The sequence below is a fragment of the Squalius cephalus genome, assembly GCF_949319135.1.
Source record: "Squalius cephalus genome assembly, chromosome: 7".
NCBI lineage: Eukaryota > Metazoa > Chordata > Actinopteri > Cypriniformes > Leuciscidae > Squalius > Squalius cephalus.
This window is the reverse complement of record NC_137128.1, coordinates 22512651-22527661: the sequence shown is the minus strand read 5'-3', so window position 1 is coordinate 22527661 and position 15011 is coordinate 22512651. Positions and strand designations below refer to the sequence as shown.

At 37.4% G+C, this 15011-nt stretch overlaps 1 protein-coding gene across 7 annotated transcripts in view; it reads left to right on the top strand.

The window, feature by feature from the left end:
- Window positions 1-15011, top strand: part of ptprfb (protein tyrosine phosphatase receptor type Fb) — a 191476-nt gene that overhangs the window by 63759 nt on the left and 112706 nt on the right. For all 7 annotated transcript variants that reach the window (XM_079875605.1, XM_079875604.1, XM_079875609.1 and 4 more), the window contains exon 2: window positions 7146-7315. In XM_079875605.1, coding sequence (XP_079731731.1) covers window positions 7219-7315 — 97 coding nt within the window. In that variant the 5' untranslated portion in view covers window positions 7146-7218. The remainder of the gene's footprint in view (window positions 1-7145; window positions 7316-15011) is intronic.

The window sequence follows — 15011 nt, the reverse complement described above, 5'->3', positions numbered from 1 at the left end:
TCATGAGATTTGCTTGTTTGCGAGTCCTTGAGCTAACCTAAAACCAGATAAGGTGTTTCTCCACTGCCTGATCTTCATATCCAGCTGTGTAAATGGATGAGTTGTACCTGTGAAATCTCATTTGCCTTATTTACTGCATAATTAGAGGAGATAATGACTCCCAGGTTAACCTGAATTCCCAGGGCGAATCTCTTGTTTTCATCCTTCTGAATGTTCCCCCTTTTGAAAATTGGTGCAGTGTATGCTAGCAGGCCTCCTACAGTTAATACCATCTTTGTCTTAACGCGGAGAAGGACTTACACTTTCAGGAAACAATGGGTCTTGCATCCTCTCCAGCCAAGGAAAGGAAGTTTAGCTTACACATTATCAAGAGCATTTTTTCACAAACTGTGACCAGAAAAGCAGCATTGTGAACCAAATTCTTGCCCCACCTGAGTCTCTACAAAGGGTTGTGTTTCAGATCTGGACTAGTCTTCAAGAAAGTCACCTGCATTTGTAGTTGCTAACATCAGACCTTATTCCAGGTTCTAGTGCTCTCTTTAGGAGTCACTTGTCTGAAGATTGATTGGATCTTAAGTTTTCAGATTGCAGTTTGACTTTGCAGCTCTCGCTCTCATGCAGTGATGGAGGACTTGGTACTGATGATTCTTCACAAGTAAAATATATCTTTCTAGTGTTTTGCTTGAAGGTTTTATAATCTACTTTAATGACTGGTTTAGTTCAAGGGATTTTGTAATACATTGATCAGACAGCTTGGACCTTTGGCCAATGACAAACACCTGGGTGTGTCTAATGAAAACATGTCCAAGTCACATTGCTCAAATCAAAAGAAAAAAAAAAATTTGCAATTAAGAAAATTAAGTCTATTTTTAGGTATATTAAGTTTATTTTTATAGGTTTTACATTGAGTTTTCTCATAAAAATGATCTCACTACCACTGTGGAAGCTTGACTTTTGAGTTTTGTATATATTTACAATATGTATATACATGTATAGGTATATATGCATAACTGTCCTCAAAATGATGTCAAAATGCACATTATTTTAATGTTCCTGAAAATAAGCGTAATTGTTTAAAAGCAAAATATATATATATTTTTTTTTACTTTCGGTTGATTTTGGTTTGAAATATGAGCCCAGACATGTTTTTGACAGATTTTGTGAAATTCACAGCTTTCACATGAAAACAACTTTTAAAAAAATGCCAGATTCCATATTTAAGAGGTATTTTGTTCTAATGAAGTGTTTCATTGTCAAGATGTGCTTATCCAGTCTAAGGCAGTATTGATTCAGCTGTCACAGGTCTCTGTTGACATGTCTTTTGTTTGTTTGTGTGTGGATTGAGCACCGGTGCCGATGCTGAGGGTAAACTTAGCAGGCTGTGGGGGATTCAGAGGCATTCTGTTTCTTTGTCGTGTTCGTAGTTCTGTCAGCTTTGATTTAGATCGCTTTGTGTTCGACTCCAGGTTTATAATCAGCTAAATTCTTTGCAGTCTTCAGCAAATATAACCTGTTCTACATCAAGTATGCAATTATTTATTTATTTGTCTCTTGGAATATATAAAAAATTTTAAAGAGGTAATTTGAGGTTGAAGTGTTGGCCAGGACCAACTTTTTGTCCAAATTTTGTTCCCTTTTCTTACAATAGTCTTCAGTAATTATCACCTGTATCACTGTCTGTTATATTCAAGTCAATGTGAGTTCATGTGCAGTATCTGGGTCATATTTAGCGTTGTCATTAGATAAGTCAAAAAAAAAAAAAAAAAAATGTAATTGCCTGCGTTTCTTTGCACAACATATTTACACCTTTGCTTTATGCTGCAAGATTAGTAATAACTCAACAGAGAATTTCACATAAAGCGTTTCCTCAGTGTGTTTTGCTGTGTGTAGTAGTACATCTCATTTCTGTTGAATAACTTGGCGATTGATTTGTGGCTGCAGGAAGGAATGAGAAGCCTTTTGGTTATCTTCAAAATGTGACAGTAAATCTCCTGGTTATGTCTTATTCAGAGAGCTTTTGCTTCATTTTATTGGCGTTTAGACTGAATAAATGAGTGAGCTGTCACCACATCTGATGCCATCCATCTATGAGTCAAATGTGATTTCAGGCTCACGCCATGACAGAAAGGTCTGAGGGAACGTTTGGTCATTCGCTCACTTAAAGCTGGCTCTTCTATTTACGTCTCACGTGTACTACTGCCGTGTCAATACCTCAGGCCTATGCATATTTCATTTGAGTCATATTACATTCCATCTCACTGTACTTCATGCTTAATGTAATGCTTTAATATAAACAAAGAACTTATATAAACACTCAGGGGAAGTTTAAATGTCAAGCACGATGGGCCAATTAATCTGGAAATATTCTAGTCTTGGTCTTGCTAAATAAACCTGCATTAGATTTACTGATATGGAATTTGCATCCAGGTAATATGATCAATTATTTTGTTCGAAACTGATAGTAGAATTCTCTACCAAAAATAAAACTAGCAAAACTTGTAATCATTTATACATTTTCAAAATTAGAATTGTGAAATTTACTGAAGAGTACATTTAACAATGGAATGAGTGACCCAGAATTCTGCTGAATGTTGGAATTATTTATTTTTCACTTGGGCCACTATAGCAATCACCCAGAACACCCTAGCATCGCCATGGCAACCATCCTGAAGCATTTTGGTGGTGTGTTTTGGCACAAGCATTTTCTTCATAAAATGGTCATTTGTTTTGCTTTGCTATTTTTAAATTGATTAAAGTTACCACTTTATTGTTTATCGGGAAGCTTGTGAGCTGAGCACAAAAGGCTGTCATAAGCCGAAGTTGAGCATGCTGTTGTTATTTTGCAGAACAGAACTCAGTGAAGAGAAACTGTCTCCCACATGAAGTGTAGCACCAAGTAATTTGCTTACCTTCCACTTTTATTTGATTTCATCAGAGTTTTACCCTCTTATGTTCGCTCTCAAAGTTAGCTCAGACTTGCTCTTGGATCACATGTTTTATAAACTTGTCAAAGTAAGAAATATTAAACTTGAACATCAGCATTAAAGTCAAAGCACAGACAGGCTCATGTCGGGAGCCATGGCCTGTGCTGTTTATGGTGTTGGACAATTTTCTCCAACACAGGTCTTGTGGAAAGGACTCAGCTTTATCTTCCCTAAAGACGTCAATAAGGTTGTCTACACAAGGCCCTGCCATAGATTCTCCTGTTGTCTTTATCTCTGAATGGGCCATTAAGGGAAAAGCAATCACTGGCGCCGGAGTGGTTGAAAGGAGATGTGCCTAAAGAGTGACAAGGAGAGAAGTGTTTATTTATCTTTGATGCTAGGAACACAGTGGGCTTAAGACGAGATTCCTGGGGCTTTCACACTGATGGGGACCGTCTGTAAAGGCAGGAGTAATGAATCTTCACTTAGTTTAGATGCCATTTTAGCATGTCACAATGTATAGTCGCTAGTCACAGTTTGATCTGTAGGGTCATGTCTTTACTATGTTTCTACTACTTTACTTTTTTGCATGATGTTACTTGAGCACCAAATCGGCATATTAGAATGATTTCTGAAGGATCATGTGACACTAAAGACTGGAGTAATGATGCTGAAAATTCAGCTTCACCGTCACAGGAATAAATGACAAAAAAAAAAAAAAAAAATTAAATTGTAAAAAATAAATAAATATATATATATATTAAATTAGTAAGTGTACACCTTGGTAGCGTTTGTTGAACTGCCATTATGCTGATTTGAATTAAACAAAAAGGTTTTTGTCTGCACAGGAGACAAGGTTTTTATGACTGAATTGCGGGTTTTTTTTTTTTTTTTTTTTGAGAAATGCGTAATTCATTAGTAATTCATTACAATAATGAAAATTTGAAGGGAGGTATGTGCTTAATTGTCATGACAATAATTCCATAGGCTAATGGAAAAAAAAGAATGTTCTTAAAATATGCTTCATTTACTTTATGCAAAAGAAAAACAAACAAAAAACAACAACATTTTATTTTATTATTTCTTTTGTTTTTGGGATAAAATGTGACTCTTTTTGTCTTAAACGTCATTGCAATTGTGTGCATTTTTGTCCTCTTGCCTTCAGCTGCCTGTATACTTCTGCCCAATAGGCCTACACGTTTTTGATAAAGCTACCTGAATGTTAAAGCATTTGAACATAAATGTCAGGATTTATGTGATCTCACGTGATACAAGATGCACATGAATAACTACAAATGCAATTTTGCCATTTGTTCAATGATGATCCTTATTCATATCATAATCCTCAATAATCCTCTGTATTCATGCTAAAAGCACAATACATTTGAGTAATGTACGCCTAGTAGCCTATTTTTCAAAAACGAAACTGTGACTTCTCAAAAGTTATGAGGTTGATGACTGTTTGATTTGAGTTTATTGCTCAATATCCTTGCTCCTTGGGTAAATCTCACCTGATGTGTGCATTTTCTGTGCTATTGTGCTGTTATCGGTTTGTTTACCCGTTCTCTTCGTAACCCTGGCCTGAACAAACAAGTCAGGCATGGTGCGAGAGCTTGGTGATTGGCAGGCAGGTTTTAAATGTTTGGTTTTTGACTTAGAGGTATGTATTAAAAAAATGGATCAGTTGGCTAATCCTTGCAGTGTTTTCAAAATGTAGGTCATGCTCCCCTCTCTATTGGTGACCTTAATCAACTGCTCTTATTTGATATGCCTCCAAAGGTAGTAAAGGCTTATTACGAGAATGATTGCCGCGGTACCAAAACCCCTTTAGGTGTTTTGGTATAACCGAGCTATGACTCAACATGCACGCCGTCTTTTGTTATTTTAGCACACAAAACCTCTTGTCAAGAGAGATTAACAAAAAGCCTTTTAGATAGAAAAATAAACACACTTTTTTTAACGCTTCCCTGTTAGGATCTGTTTGTTCATTGTTTCTTTTGGCACCATCTCACAAACACGGCAGCCAGGCGTATCTTCACGCATCCAACATGCATCCGAAATCAGCTTGTTGGTAATTGGCTAGTCAACACCTCCTCAGGTGTATGGAGTATTTCTCACCTTGTGAGATACTGAATCCTTTGTTTGTGTCTCGTTCACATTCTTGCTTATTAAAATCGCAGACCTCTCACACTGCGGAAAAAATTATTAAAACGGACGAGATCAGACGAGTGAGCACGTTGACATCAAAGTGGCAGACGTAGGGTTTACGTTTAGTGTCCCTAATGTCCCTACCTTACACAAATAATATACTTTAAGGATTTACTTAAGTGTGAACTGAATGTAATGTTTTCAGGCACTTTATTGCATGCTAATTGCAATAATATATACTGGATATAAAGTATATATGTATGTGTAATAAATCCAATTAGCTGAACTTTAGAGTGCTTTTTTGATCCACTTAAAGGGACAGTTCACCCAAAAATTTAAATTCTGTCATCATTTACTCACCCTCAAGTTGTTCCAAACCTGTATGAATTTCTTTCTTCTGCTAAACACAAAAGAAGATATTTTGAAGAATATGGGTAACCAAACAGTTGATGGACCCCATTGACTTCCATAGTATGAAAAATAAAATACTTTAGAAGTCGATGATACCCATCAACTGTTTGGTTACTGACGTTCTTCAAAATATCTTCTTTTGTGTTCAGCAGAAGTAAGAGTTGGAGTTGCACTGGACTTGAAATGGTCAGGAGGGTGTAGTTGCCCCACACCGTCTCTGCTGAAAGGCCCAAGCTGGGTTGTTTAATAGAAAGTCTTACACCGATAAGACTGTTAGGGAAAGCATAACCAGCCATGTTGCTACATTAGCAGGATTGCTACTTTTAGTTATCCACTCCTTACTTGTTACTATACTGGTTACATTATTTTGAACGTTATGCTACTGAATAATGTTGTTACTCAGTTAGCTACTCCCTTTTCACTCCCTTAATGTTTTTCAGCAGTGTAACAATAGCTCAGCTGTTTTCAAAATAATGTAGCCAGTCAAGTAACAAGCTAGTTTTTCCAACAAGTAGGCTAGCAGTGTAGCATTAAAAAAAAAAACGTTGCATTGCTGTTTTTATTCAGAAGTTGAGCTGAGGTAATAATCAAACATGCTTTCCTTTTTTAAGTTGTGTTGGAAGTTCATGGAATCCTTTGATTCATCAAATTGGTTCATTCAGATGTCCAATAATGTTTAAAAAATGTAGCTTTGTTTTCAAAAATGTCTAGTTCTCAGTAGTCGTCACTTACTAGTGTCCTTAAAAATATTGCCATTTTACTTGTTCTTTTTTATAGAAAAATAAATATTTGCTCTGATTATCGTTGCCTTTTGAAGATTCAGCACTTTTTTGTTATTGTATTTAGCGTTAGGCTAACTCAAGTTTATATTTATACATTTATAGACCTTTTTTTCAGGGCAGCGCCACATATAATTTTTGCCAATTGTTCAACTAATGAAATATCTTTCCAAAAAAGCTCTCAGTAGACAAAAAATCCAAAAAACTATTGAAAGTTTAGAGTTACATGTGATCTAGGACCTTTATTTATAGCATTATAGCAAATCCTATAGAGCATTGCTAAGATCACAGCCTTATTTTCATCAACATAAAACATTTTATCCCTAGCACTTTACTGTACATTCTAAAAGCATTTTTAATTATAATGACCTGTAACATATTGTCTGTCAATGTATTTAGCTACTTTTTGTCAGTATCACCTAGTGTAGTTTATAAAAATGTTAGCTTGACAAGTTTAATTGCCAAGCTTGACAAACTGCAGTTTCAACACAACTTCCGCTATATTCTGGCAGTTTCCTAGTCCTCTAATATTGTGAGCGCTGATTTAAACCAGCATTCATCCTTAGGGAATTGTGTGTATGGCTATACAGTAATACCGCCACACTTCAGGAGATCCGGAGCCATCTGTGTAGAGCCACTTAATGGGCACCTTTAGCGGCGGACGGTTATTGGGAATTCCCAATTCTCTTCCGTCCTTTTGATATTTAGCTAACCGGCAGCAGATTATGGGTTTTGTTTACTTTGATAAAAGAGCATTTGCTTTCCTCATTAAACCTGTTGCCCCTTGGCAGATCACTCAATTCATCATACCTGTACTGTCTAAATGCTTCGTTGTCCTACCTTGAATCGAATGCTAACGCGTGCTTGTCTCTGTGTTCCGCAGGTTTTAGTCTATGATTGCGTGAGAGCTGCGAGAGCAGAGCGGTGATCGAGGGGGAGCAGTGCCAACCTGGAACATGGTGCCTAATATTTGCATGTCCGTGCCCCTCCTGCCCGTTGGGCTTCCTCTACTGCTACTGCTGAGCTGCGTGCAATTCTCCTCTCAGGCGGACAGTAAGTACAACACTCCAGCTGACTAGTCATTTTTTTTCCTGTGCCTTTTCCTGTACCTTGTGAAATTGGAAGTGCGTCGCATTGTGGAATTGTTTGCAGGCATGAGTGAACACACTAATACTTCACACGCTTGGCACGAAATGAACCCTAAATTCAAAGAAAACATTCGCCGCTACCCACTGGTCTGTTCACCTGAACTTTCCTTAGATACGCTTAGATGAGCGATGCATTTCTATGTAGCCGTGGATCAGAAGGCAGTTCTCATGAGCCACTCTGCTTCATTGTCCTTGTGAATGAGTGTGCGGATCACTGAGATGCACCGTGAGTGACATGGCAATGTTGCGGGTGCCACGGGTCGAGCTGAGGCCAAGGCTCAGTTCTGGCATGGGTCAGAGAGCCATTTAATTCACCATGTGACCCATCTGCACCGCTGTCACAAGGCTGCTGTAATTCCATTAGGCCTCTCTCTCTCTCGCACTGGCTCACTCGCTGTCTTTCTTTTTCACTTGCTGCGTTTAACCTTTAAATCTTTCTGTTGTTCAGAGGCAGGGCTTGTATAAGAGTAACCTTGAAGCTTCTTCTCTTGACTCCTTTTGCCACTCTCAAAGTCGCTAAGCCTTTGTGATTCAAAATCTTGCTTTTTTCATCTCTGATGTAAAGGAACTGTAACTATATTTCAAGAAATTTCTTGAAATATCAAGAATCAAGAAAAAAATCAAGAATCCCTATTTCAAGTATTTAGAATCCAAAACACATCATCAAATCAGTTTTTCTTTTCCAAATTTAAATTTAAACTCAACATGCAATCAAAATCGACTTTGTTGCATATTTGCAATTTATGCCTAAGAAAAAAAGGTTGTGTCCATAATCATTTCTCAAAATATAATATAAATGTCAATGTAACTCGCCGATAGTTAAAATAAAGTCTTAAACGGTTTGTTCAAAAATGAAAATTCTGTCCTTTCACAGAACCAATGAGGTTTGTTCTTGTGCGTCACACAGGTACGGTTAAGCTTCTGTTTATGTTAGCTGAACAATGATTATATGTGAATAAAAGCCTAAATTCATCATATGTTCATCATATAAGCTTAGCTGTCAATAGAGAGTACAGAACATGGCTCATGGTTGAACTAAGGTGCAGTAACATTTACTTTTTAACTGTGAAATTACGCAAGCAAAATGCAGTCATGTCAATAGGAATCAGAAAATTCGACTGAATTTTGTTGCATCTACCAATATAAAGCTGCTTGTTTTGGAAGAGTCCTCTGAGTAAGAGGTGCTTTGTGCTCCTATTGACAATGGACAATGAATCTACTTTGCCTGCGCAATTTTGCTGATGTATCACTAAGATGACTGCGCCTTTATCCTCCTTTTTTCCCCTTCCTTGATTTTCCTGTTTTACACTGAAATACAGTGAACATTGGTCAATAGTACTGTTTTTTAATTATTGTTAATTATCAGTATCGGTATCGGCAGATATTAGATATTTAATTGTTCATGCCAATTTGGCCTATTTTTACATTTAGATTACCTTTTCCGTCATCTAACGATCACTTAAAGTTAATCTTTAAGAACTGATAGTTTAATAAAACCATTAAATGTAATCTTTTGCCTCAAAATGAATTATTATACTGTACATCATAATGTTGTGATGCCTAAATTTACTGGTAGCATTTAACATTTTTTTTCTTTTATAGTGTTTTATTTTTAATTTATTTAGACACGAATAGTGTAGAATTTGAATTACAACCATTTATCAGTTTTCTCCAATAACATGAACATAATTATTGGCTTTAATTTATTATTACAGCATCTCTGTGAAAGACATCACCTTACAGAATTTAAAATAGGTTATGAATACTGTTTCATGTTGACTTCATGCCACCTGGATGAATACCGTCGTCACATTGTGAATAAACATTCCAGCATTTTGCTCATTGCTGCCATGGGCTTCATGTCTTTCGTTCAGTTTTCTGCATGTTTGTGTCTAGCACATTAACACAGCACCCTCATTAGTGTCATCACATGCGGCTGTAGGGGCTGTTGATGGTTTGAGAACAGGTCTGCAGGTTTTAGACACTAAAATCCTAGTGTGATACTGCTCTACGGTGACATTATTTTGGTATAAATACTTTTTGAAGATGGTTCAAACAAATAAAACTATAAATAGAGGGAAGGTTAAATATTGACTACCACAAATGGTCTTTTTTGTGTTGTTGTCTGTAATCAGAGAGGGTTGAGTTACTAAACATGAAAGAACTGGTTTTGCAACGCTCTGAATTATAGGGCAGTGGAGCCAGAACTACAGGGTGGGGCGTCCTGAACGTTGATCACCATGGTAACAGATCCTACCTAAATCAGACTGATGAAAAATGAAGGCACTTTCTTATTCTGAGTGCTCAAAGAAGTCAAGATTACTCAGATTGCACAGTAGCTCCTGCGAGGAGACTGAGGGCTGTTCCTCGAGTCTTGTTTAGGTGTTTATGTCTCATTTGCTCAATTTTAAAGCCACCCAAATTGCTTGATTGGTGTCTTCTTCATAAGTGCTTCCTCCAGAATCTAGGGTTTACATAACAGTCTTCTCAGTCATTTTGTCCTTTTAAGAAGTGTTTTTTCCTCTCAGCTGAAAGAAGTAAACTAATTAGTGACTGTCTAAATGATAAATAGGATATCCTAAATCTCGTCAAAATACAAGAAATTTAAAGTGACATCCATTCATCCATCCCTCTATCTCTTTCTCTGTTTGCCTGTCCGTCCATCCGTCAGTTTTTTTTAATACCACTGCAAAAAAATGGCTATTTTTTTGTTGCTGGAAAAATAGCTTTTAAGCTTGTTGTTACTTGAAGAGCTACTCTGTTTTAAAATGTCAAACTACCTCCATGCTACTGAAAATTTAGTTCAGCTAGTAGCATCACTTTTAGTGTTGTGTAGTGTATTTTTAAATCTACAAGCCTTTATTAAGCATTTCTAAAGAACGCTGCTAAAATTGTCCCAGTATAACCATAGTTTCTTCAGTGTTTTTGCATTTAGCTGATTTAACTGTATTTCACAAACTGCTCTTTTTTCATTTTCCAGTTGCAGTGGATTTTTTCTGATGCTATTTGTCTCTATATGTTGCAAGAGGGGGTTTATATTGATCCTTTTTTCTATCCCATCACTCCCAGCTCTCTAATGGCAAGACGGTTTGAGACAATTTAAGGCTTTGAGCAATAAATGAAGGTGCCTTAAAAATGCCATCTGAAAGTTAAAGTGAAAGCTTTCATTTTTCTCCCACTTGAGCTAATTCTTCGGTACAAAATAAAATCCTGTTGGTGTTTAAATGACAACCCACACATATGGCCTACTGTTATCGGAAAAACGCTTGCAAATGAGAACCCTTTACATTTTATCTTGAAGCGCTATGAAGAAAACCACCTCTATAAATCAATTAAGCAAGCTTTTGTTTTCCCGGCGGGCTAGGCAGGGCCGACTGGGTGGTCGGTGGCAAATTGGATTGTGTTTTCTAGTGTCCATATGGTCACTGAGTGAAATTGACAGGAATAGAAATTGATTCTTTTTAATTAAAAGTAACCGTATCCTCAGTCGAGTGGCACTTGCAAGGTAATTTTGTTAGTTCCCAGCTGTGGTCCTTCAATGACAGACACCAGAGAAGAGATGGCGAAATGGAGAAATGGAGAGAGCAGAAGGTTTGCGTAAGGCAGAATGGCAATATCACAGCGATGAATTGAAGGACTGGTCAGCGGGGGTTAATGATGTGAGATTAATAGTTTAATTATAATGGTCGATCGCAGGGCCAGAGGCAGATCCCCAAACTCTCAGCTGTGGCCAGCGCTGTCATCTGATGACAAGATCATCCAGTGTCCTTGACTGAAGGACAGCCATAAAAGCTATTTGAACCATCATACGTATGAGTGTGTCATCTTCCCATGCCACTTACACCTTATAATATCGCTGCTGTGATCATCAAGACAAGATTAAAGCCGGCAGGAACAGCATGCATCACATGATCACAGATGCCATGTAGTGTGGTCCAAAAGGTTCCAAATCTAATTTAAACCTGGAAACAAGCAAATTTATGAATTGTGTATATATATATATATATATATATATAATAACTAAATAACTATAAATATATATATATATATATATATATATATATATATATATATATATATATATATATATATATATAGTAGATGCTTTTTTTTTCAAAACTTACAATAGAGGAACAAAAACAATTGGGTGAATTTTTTTTTTTCCCACATCCAGTGTTCCCTTAAAATGAATATTTAAAATTTTATTTAATAACACAGTTAAATGTTATCTTTAGTAGATCTCAAAATGAATATCCATTTTTCATACTGTAGTTTACAATGCCTATATTCCCTTTTCGTTTTTAATGTGTAGTAATTATTTTACACAAATGGGTACAGAAATGAATGTCTCTGTTGATTAGACTTAGAATATCAGTGTATTTTATTATGTTCACTAGTGGTTTCAGACTGTATGTCCTTCCAATTATAAAAATCATGATTTTTCATGTGGTCTTTAGGCTCACTGTCATATCAAATCTATATTATGTGGTAAGAAAACATGCACAGTGAGTGCACTCTGCATTGTGAAGTTGCTGTATTGTCAAGAATCTTCTCCAAGAGCCTCTGTACATCTGAGAAGGGTTGTGGGGGCATTTCGGCTTGTTAATATCCATAAAGCGTTTTTATGTAATCACAGACATGAGAAGCTAATCACATTAGTACAGACTTGCGTCTGAGAGCTTATGACATTTTTGTTGTGGGGAATTCACCTCCCCTGCTTCTCATCAGCATTAAAGCTGGCTTCTCCTCATCGTTCACTGACTCCCATCATAACCTTTTTCCCCTCCCCTTTGTGCTGACCCCATAATTGTCAATGACTAATGTTCTTTGTTCTTGTACAATGTGACCCACACACTTGGCTTGTTCAGGCCTCCAGGATTGGGCAGGCTGGCAATATGAACCACATTTTATGTGTTGATCTTCTTCTTCCTTTCGTGAGTTGCTCTTCTAAACAGCTCTCGAAAATTCTTGCAGAAATATGCACCACATGTTCAATTCATGGTGCCTGGAGTAGAATATTTCAAATCTCCCCTGAGAACCTTTTTTATTGTTGGAGAAGGCTATTTCACAAAACTTGAAGAGCATTTATATTAGATTACCTGTTTGGGAAACCTTGGCCAGACTGTTTCCAGGTTAGATGATGCTGTTACTGCCCATATTTGGTATTGCCTACAAACTACAGGCTATAGGCTATGAGATTTGAAAGGTTAAAGGGATAGTTTACCCAAATATTACATTTCTGTCATTATGTACCCATCCTTAGTGTTGTCAAAAGTGTCAATATTTCTATACATATTGATACTGAAATATCAAAAACGGTTCCAATAGTCCTTCCTTCAAAAGCTGCCTCTCAAACAGCTTGTGAGTACCAAATTGAGTTGTTTTTTCGTGGCTTATTTCGGACAAAGGGTCAAATACACGCTCTTGGTGAATGTAAATAGTTGAGAAAGAAAATGCTTGATATGTAACAGGATATTGGATCTGTGCATAAACTTTTAAAGTGACAGCAGCCTAATATTCCTGCTGGTGTCTGTCAGGTTAATCAAATGCTGCGTTCACACCAAACGCGAAAATGCGTCTGGCGCGAGTGATTTCAATGTTAAGTCAATGGTAAGACGCGTTTACGCGCGTCTGGAGGTCTTGCGGCGCGAATGAGGCGTTTAGCGCGGCGCGGTAGAGGCGAATTCGCCTCATTCGCGCGTCTAGTTCGCGCGAATGACGCGAATTGAGCGTCTGGCGCGTTTCGCGCGTCAAGCGCGAATTGTGCTTTTTGTGCATCACGCGTTTGACGCGAATTCGCGTCTGCCGCCCGAGTTGAAAAATCTGAACTTCTGCGTCAATTCGCGCCGCGTTAACCAATCAGGAGCCTGCCTGCTTGCTACTGTCACGTGGTGAACTGACAGTTTAATGTTATTTTATGTTTGGCCTCAATAAATTATTTAGTAATATGACTAAAATGCACAACAAAGCAAATCTTTCACATAAAAACTCGATTTCAATATGAGAGATAGCCTACTCATTTGTATTGAATGCTATTTATTCCATATCTATTCTAGATTAGCCTATATGAAGCTTTATTAATCTAATGTAAAGACACCAAACACAATTAAGTGTATAAACACTTTTCAAAAAAATCACAGGACAGGTTTCACTTTTGGAGGCTGGCTCCATTTATTATCAAAACAAAAATAAATGACAGATTAGGTGCGGGAGAGGGTGAACCTCGCGCCGGACTGTACAGCGCGGGCTCGTCATGCAGAGACCACTCGAGGCCGAGGCTTTATACGGCCTACGCTGTCCTCGTCAGCGTCCTCACCGTTAGGTCCACCAAACCTACCTCCTGGAGCAAATTGTGAAACTCCTGAAACCCTCCGGAGGTTTTGGTGAACCCGAGTACAGCGACGATGTCCCCTACGCAGCTGTTTCTGCTCTCCAGAGCATATAAGAGCGGTGACTCTCTCGATTAATGCTAATGCTAATGCTCGATAAACATCTAAAAAAGATGGCCGCCAACAGCTTTCGAAACTTTCGCCCCCGGACTTCGCCTTTGACGCGCGTGACGCGCGTAAATTTCGCTTCAAACTTTTGATTTTACGCGCGTCAATTTCGCTCTTGACGCGCGAATGCACACAAAGTGGTCACGCGTATAACTAGACGCGGCAGGCGCGAATTTTGACGCATTTTCGCGTTTGGTGTGAACGCAGCATTTTGCAGAGAAAAAAAGACAGAGAACATCACTCTTTGTTCTTGACTGAATAACTTTTGTAACTTTAATTGTAAGCATTAATCTGTATTTAATTTATACAATGAAGACTATCCAGTGTTTATTTCTGTAGTATTTCTTAACTGAACTCTCTAATACTACATTTAGACCCACCTGAAAAACTCAAACCCATGTTTATTTAATTATTATTATTTTTATTCTATTGTATTTATTTGTTCTATCGTTTGCAATTTATTTATATGTTCTTATTTTATTACTGACTGTTTACTTTTTTAAATTTAGTTCAAAGTATAAAGTAAAGCCTCCCTTTACTCATATGAATTCATATAAAATTGGAACAACATAAGGGTGAGTAAGTGATGACTAGCCTATTCCTTTTAATGAAACAAATCCAATATATTCATAAGATATTTGTACAGTAGTTGAATGGCATACATTTATTATAGTAATATTAAGTAAAGGACAGGCTTTTGTTTCAAATTAGCATATCACACACCTGTATTTAGCCTCGTGGAGTGTTTTGTAGTTGTGGATCTGCTTCAGTGAATTCATTTTAATGAACACCCCAGTCAAGTCCAGGTCCATTTGTGTTCAGATCCCAAAAGGACTGTAATTAAATTTTCTCTTGACACATGGTGTGAAAGTTTAAATACTCCAGACTTGTAGAAAAGGGCAGAGGTAAAGATGTAAGAGCAGTGAATGGGGCCTTTATGTTGGGAAGCTGATTAGTTTGGTTATTTTGGGTGAGAGGGGCTTTGAGTGTGATTGATGACGCAACCCATAACGGGTCCTCATTGATCCAGCATCTAGACACTGATCTCCTCTCCAATCCTACATCCCTATCTCATGTCCATCCCCCAGGGGCACTTAAGCTTTT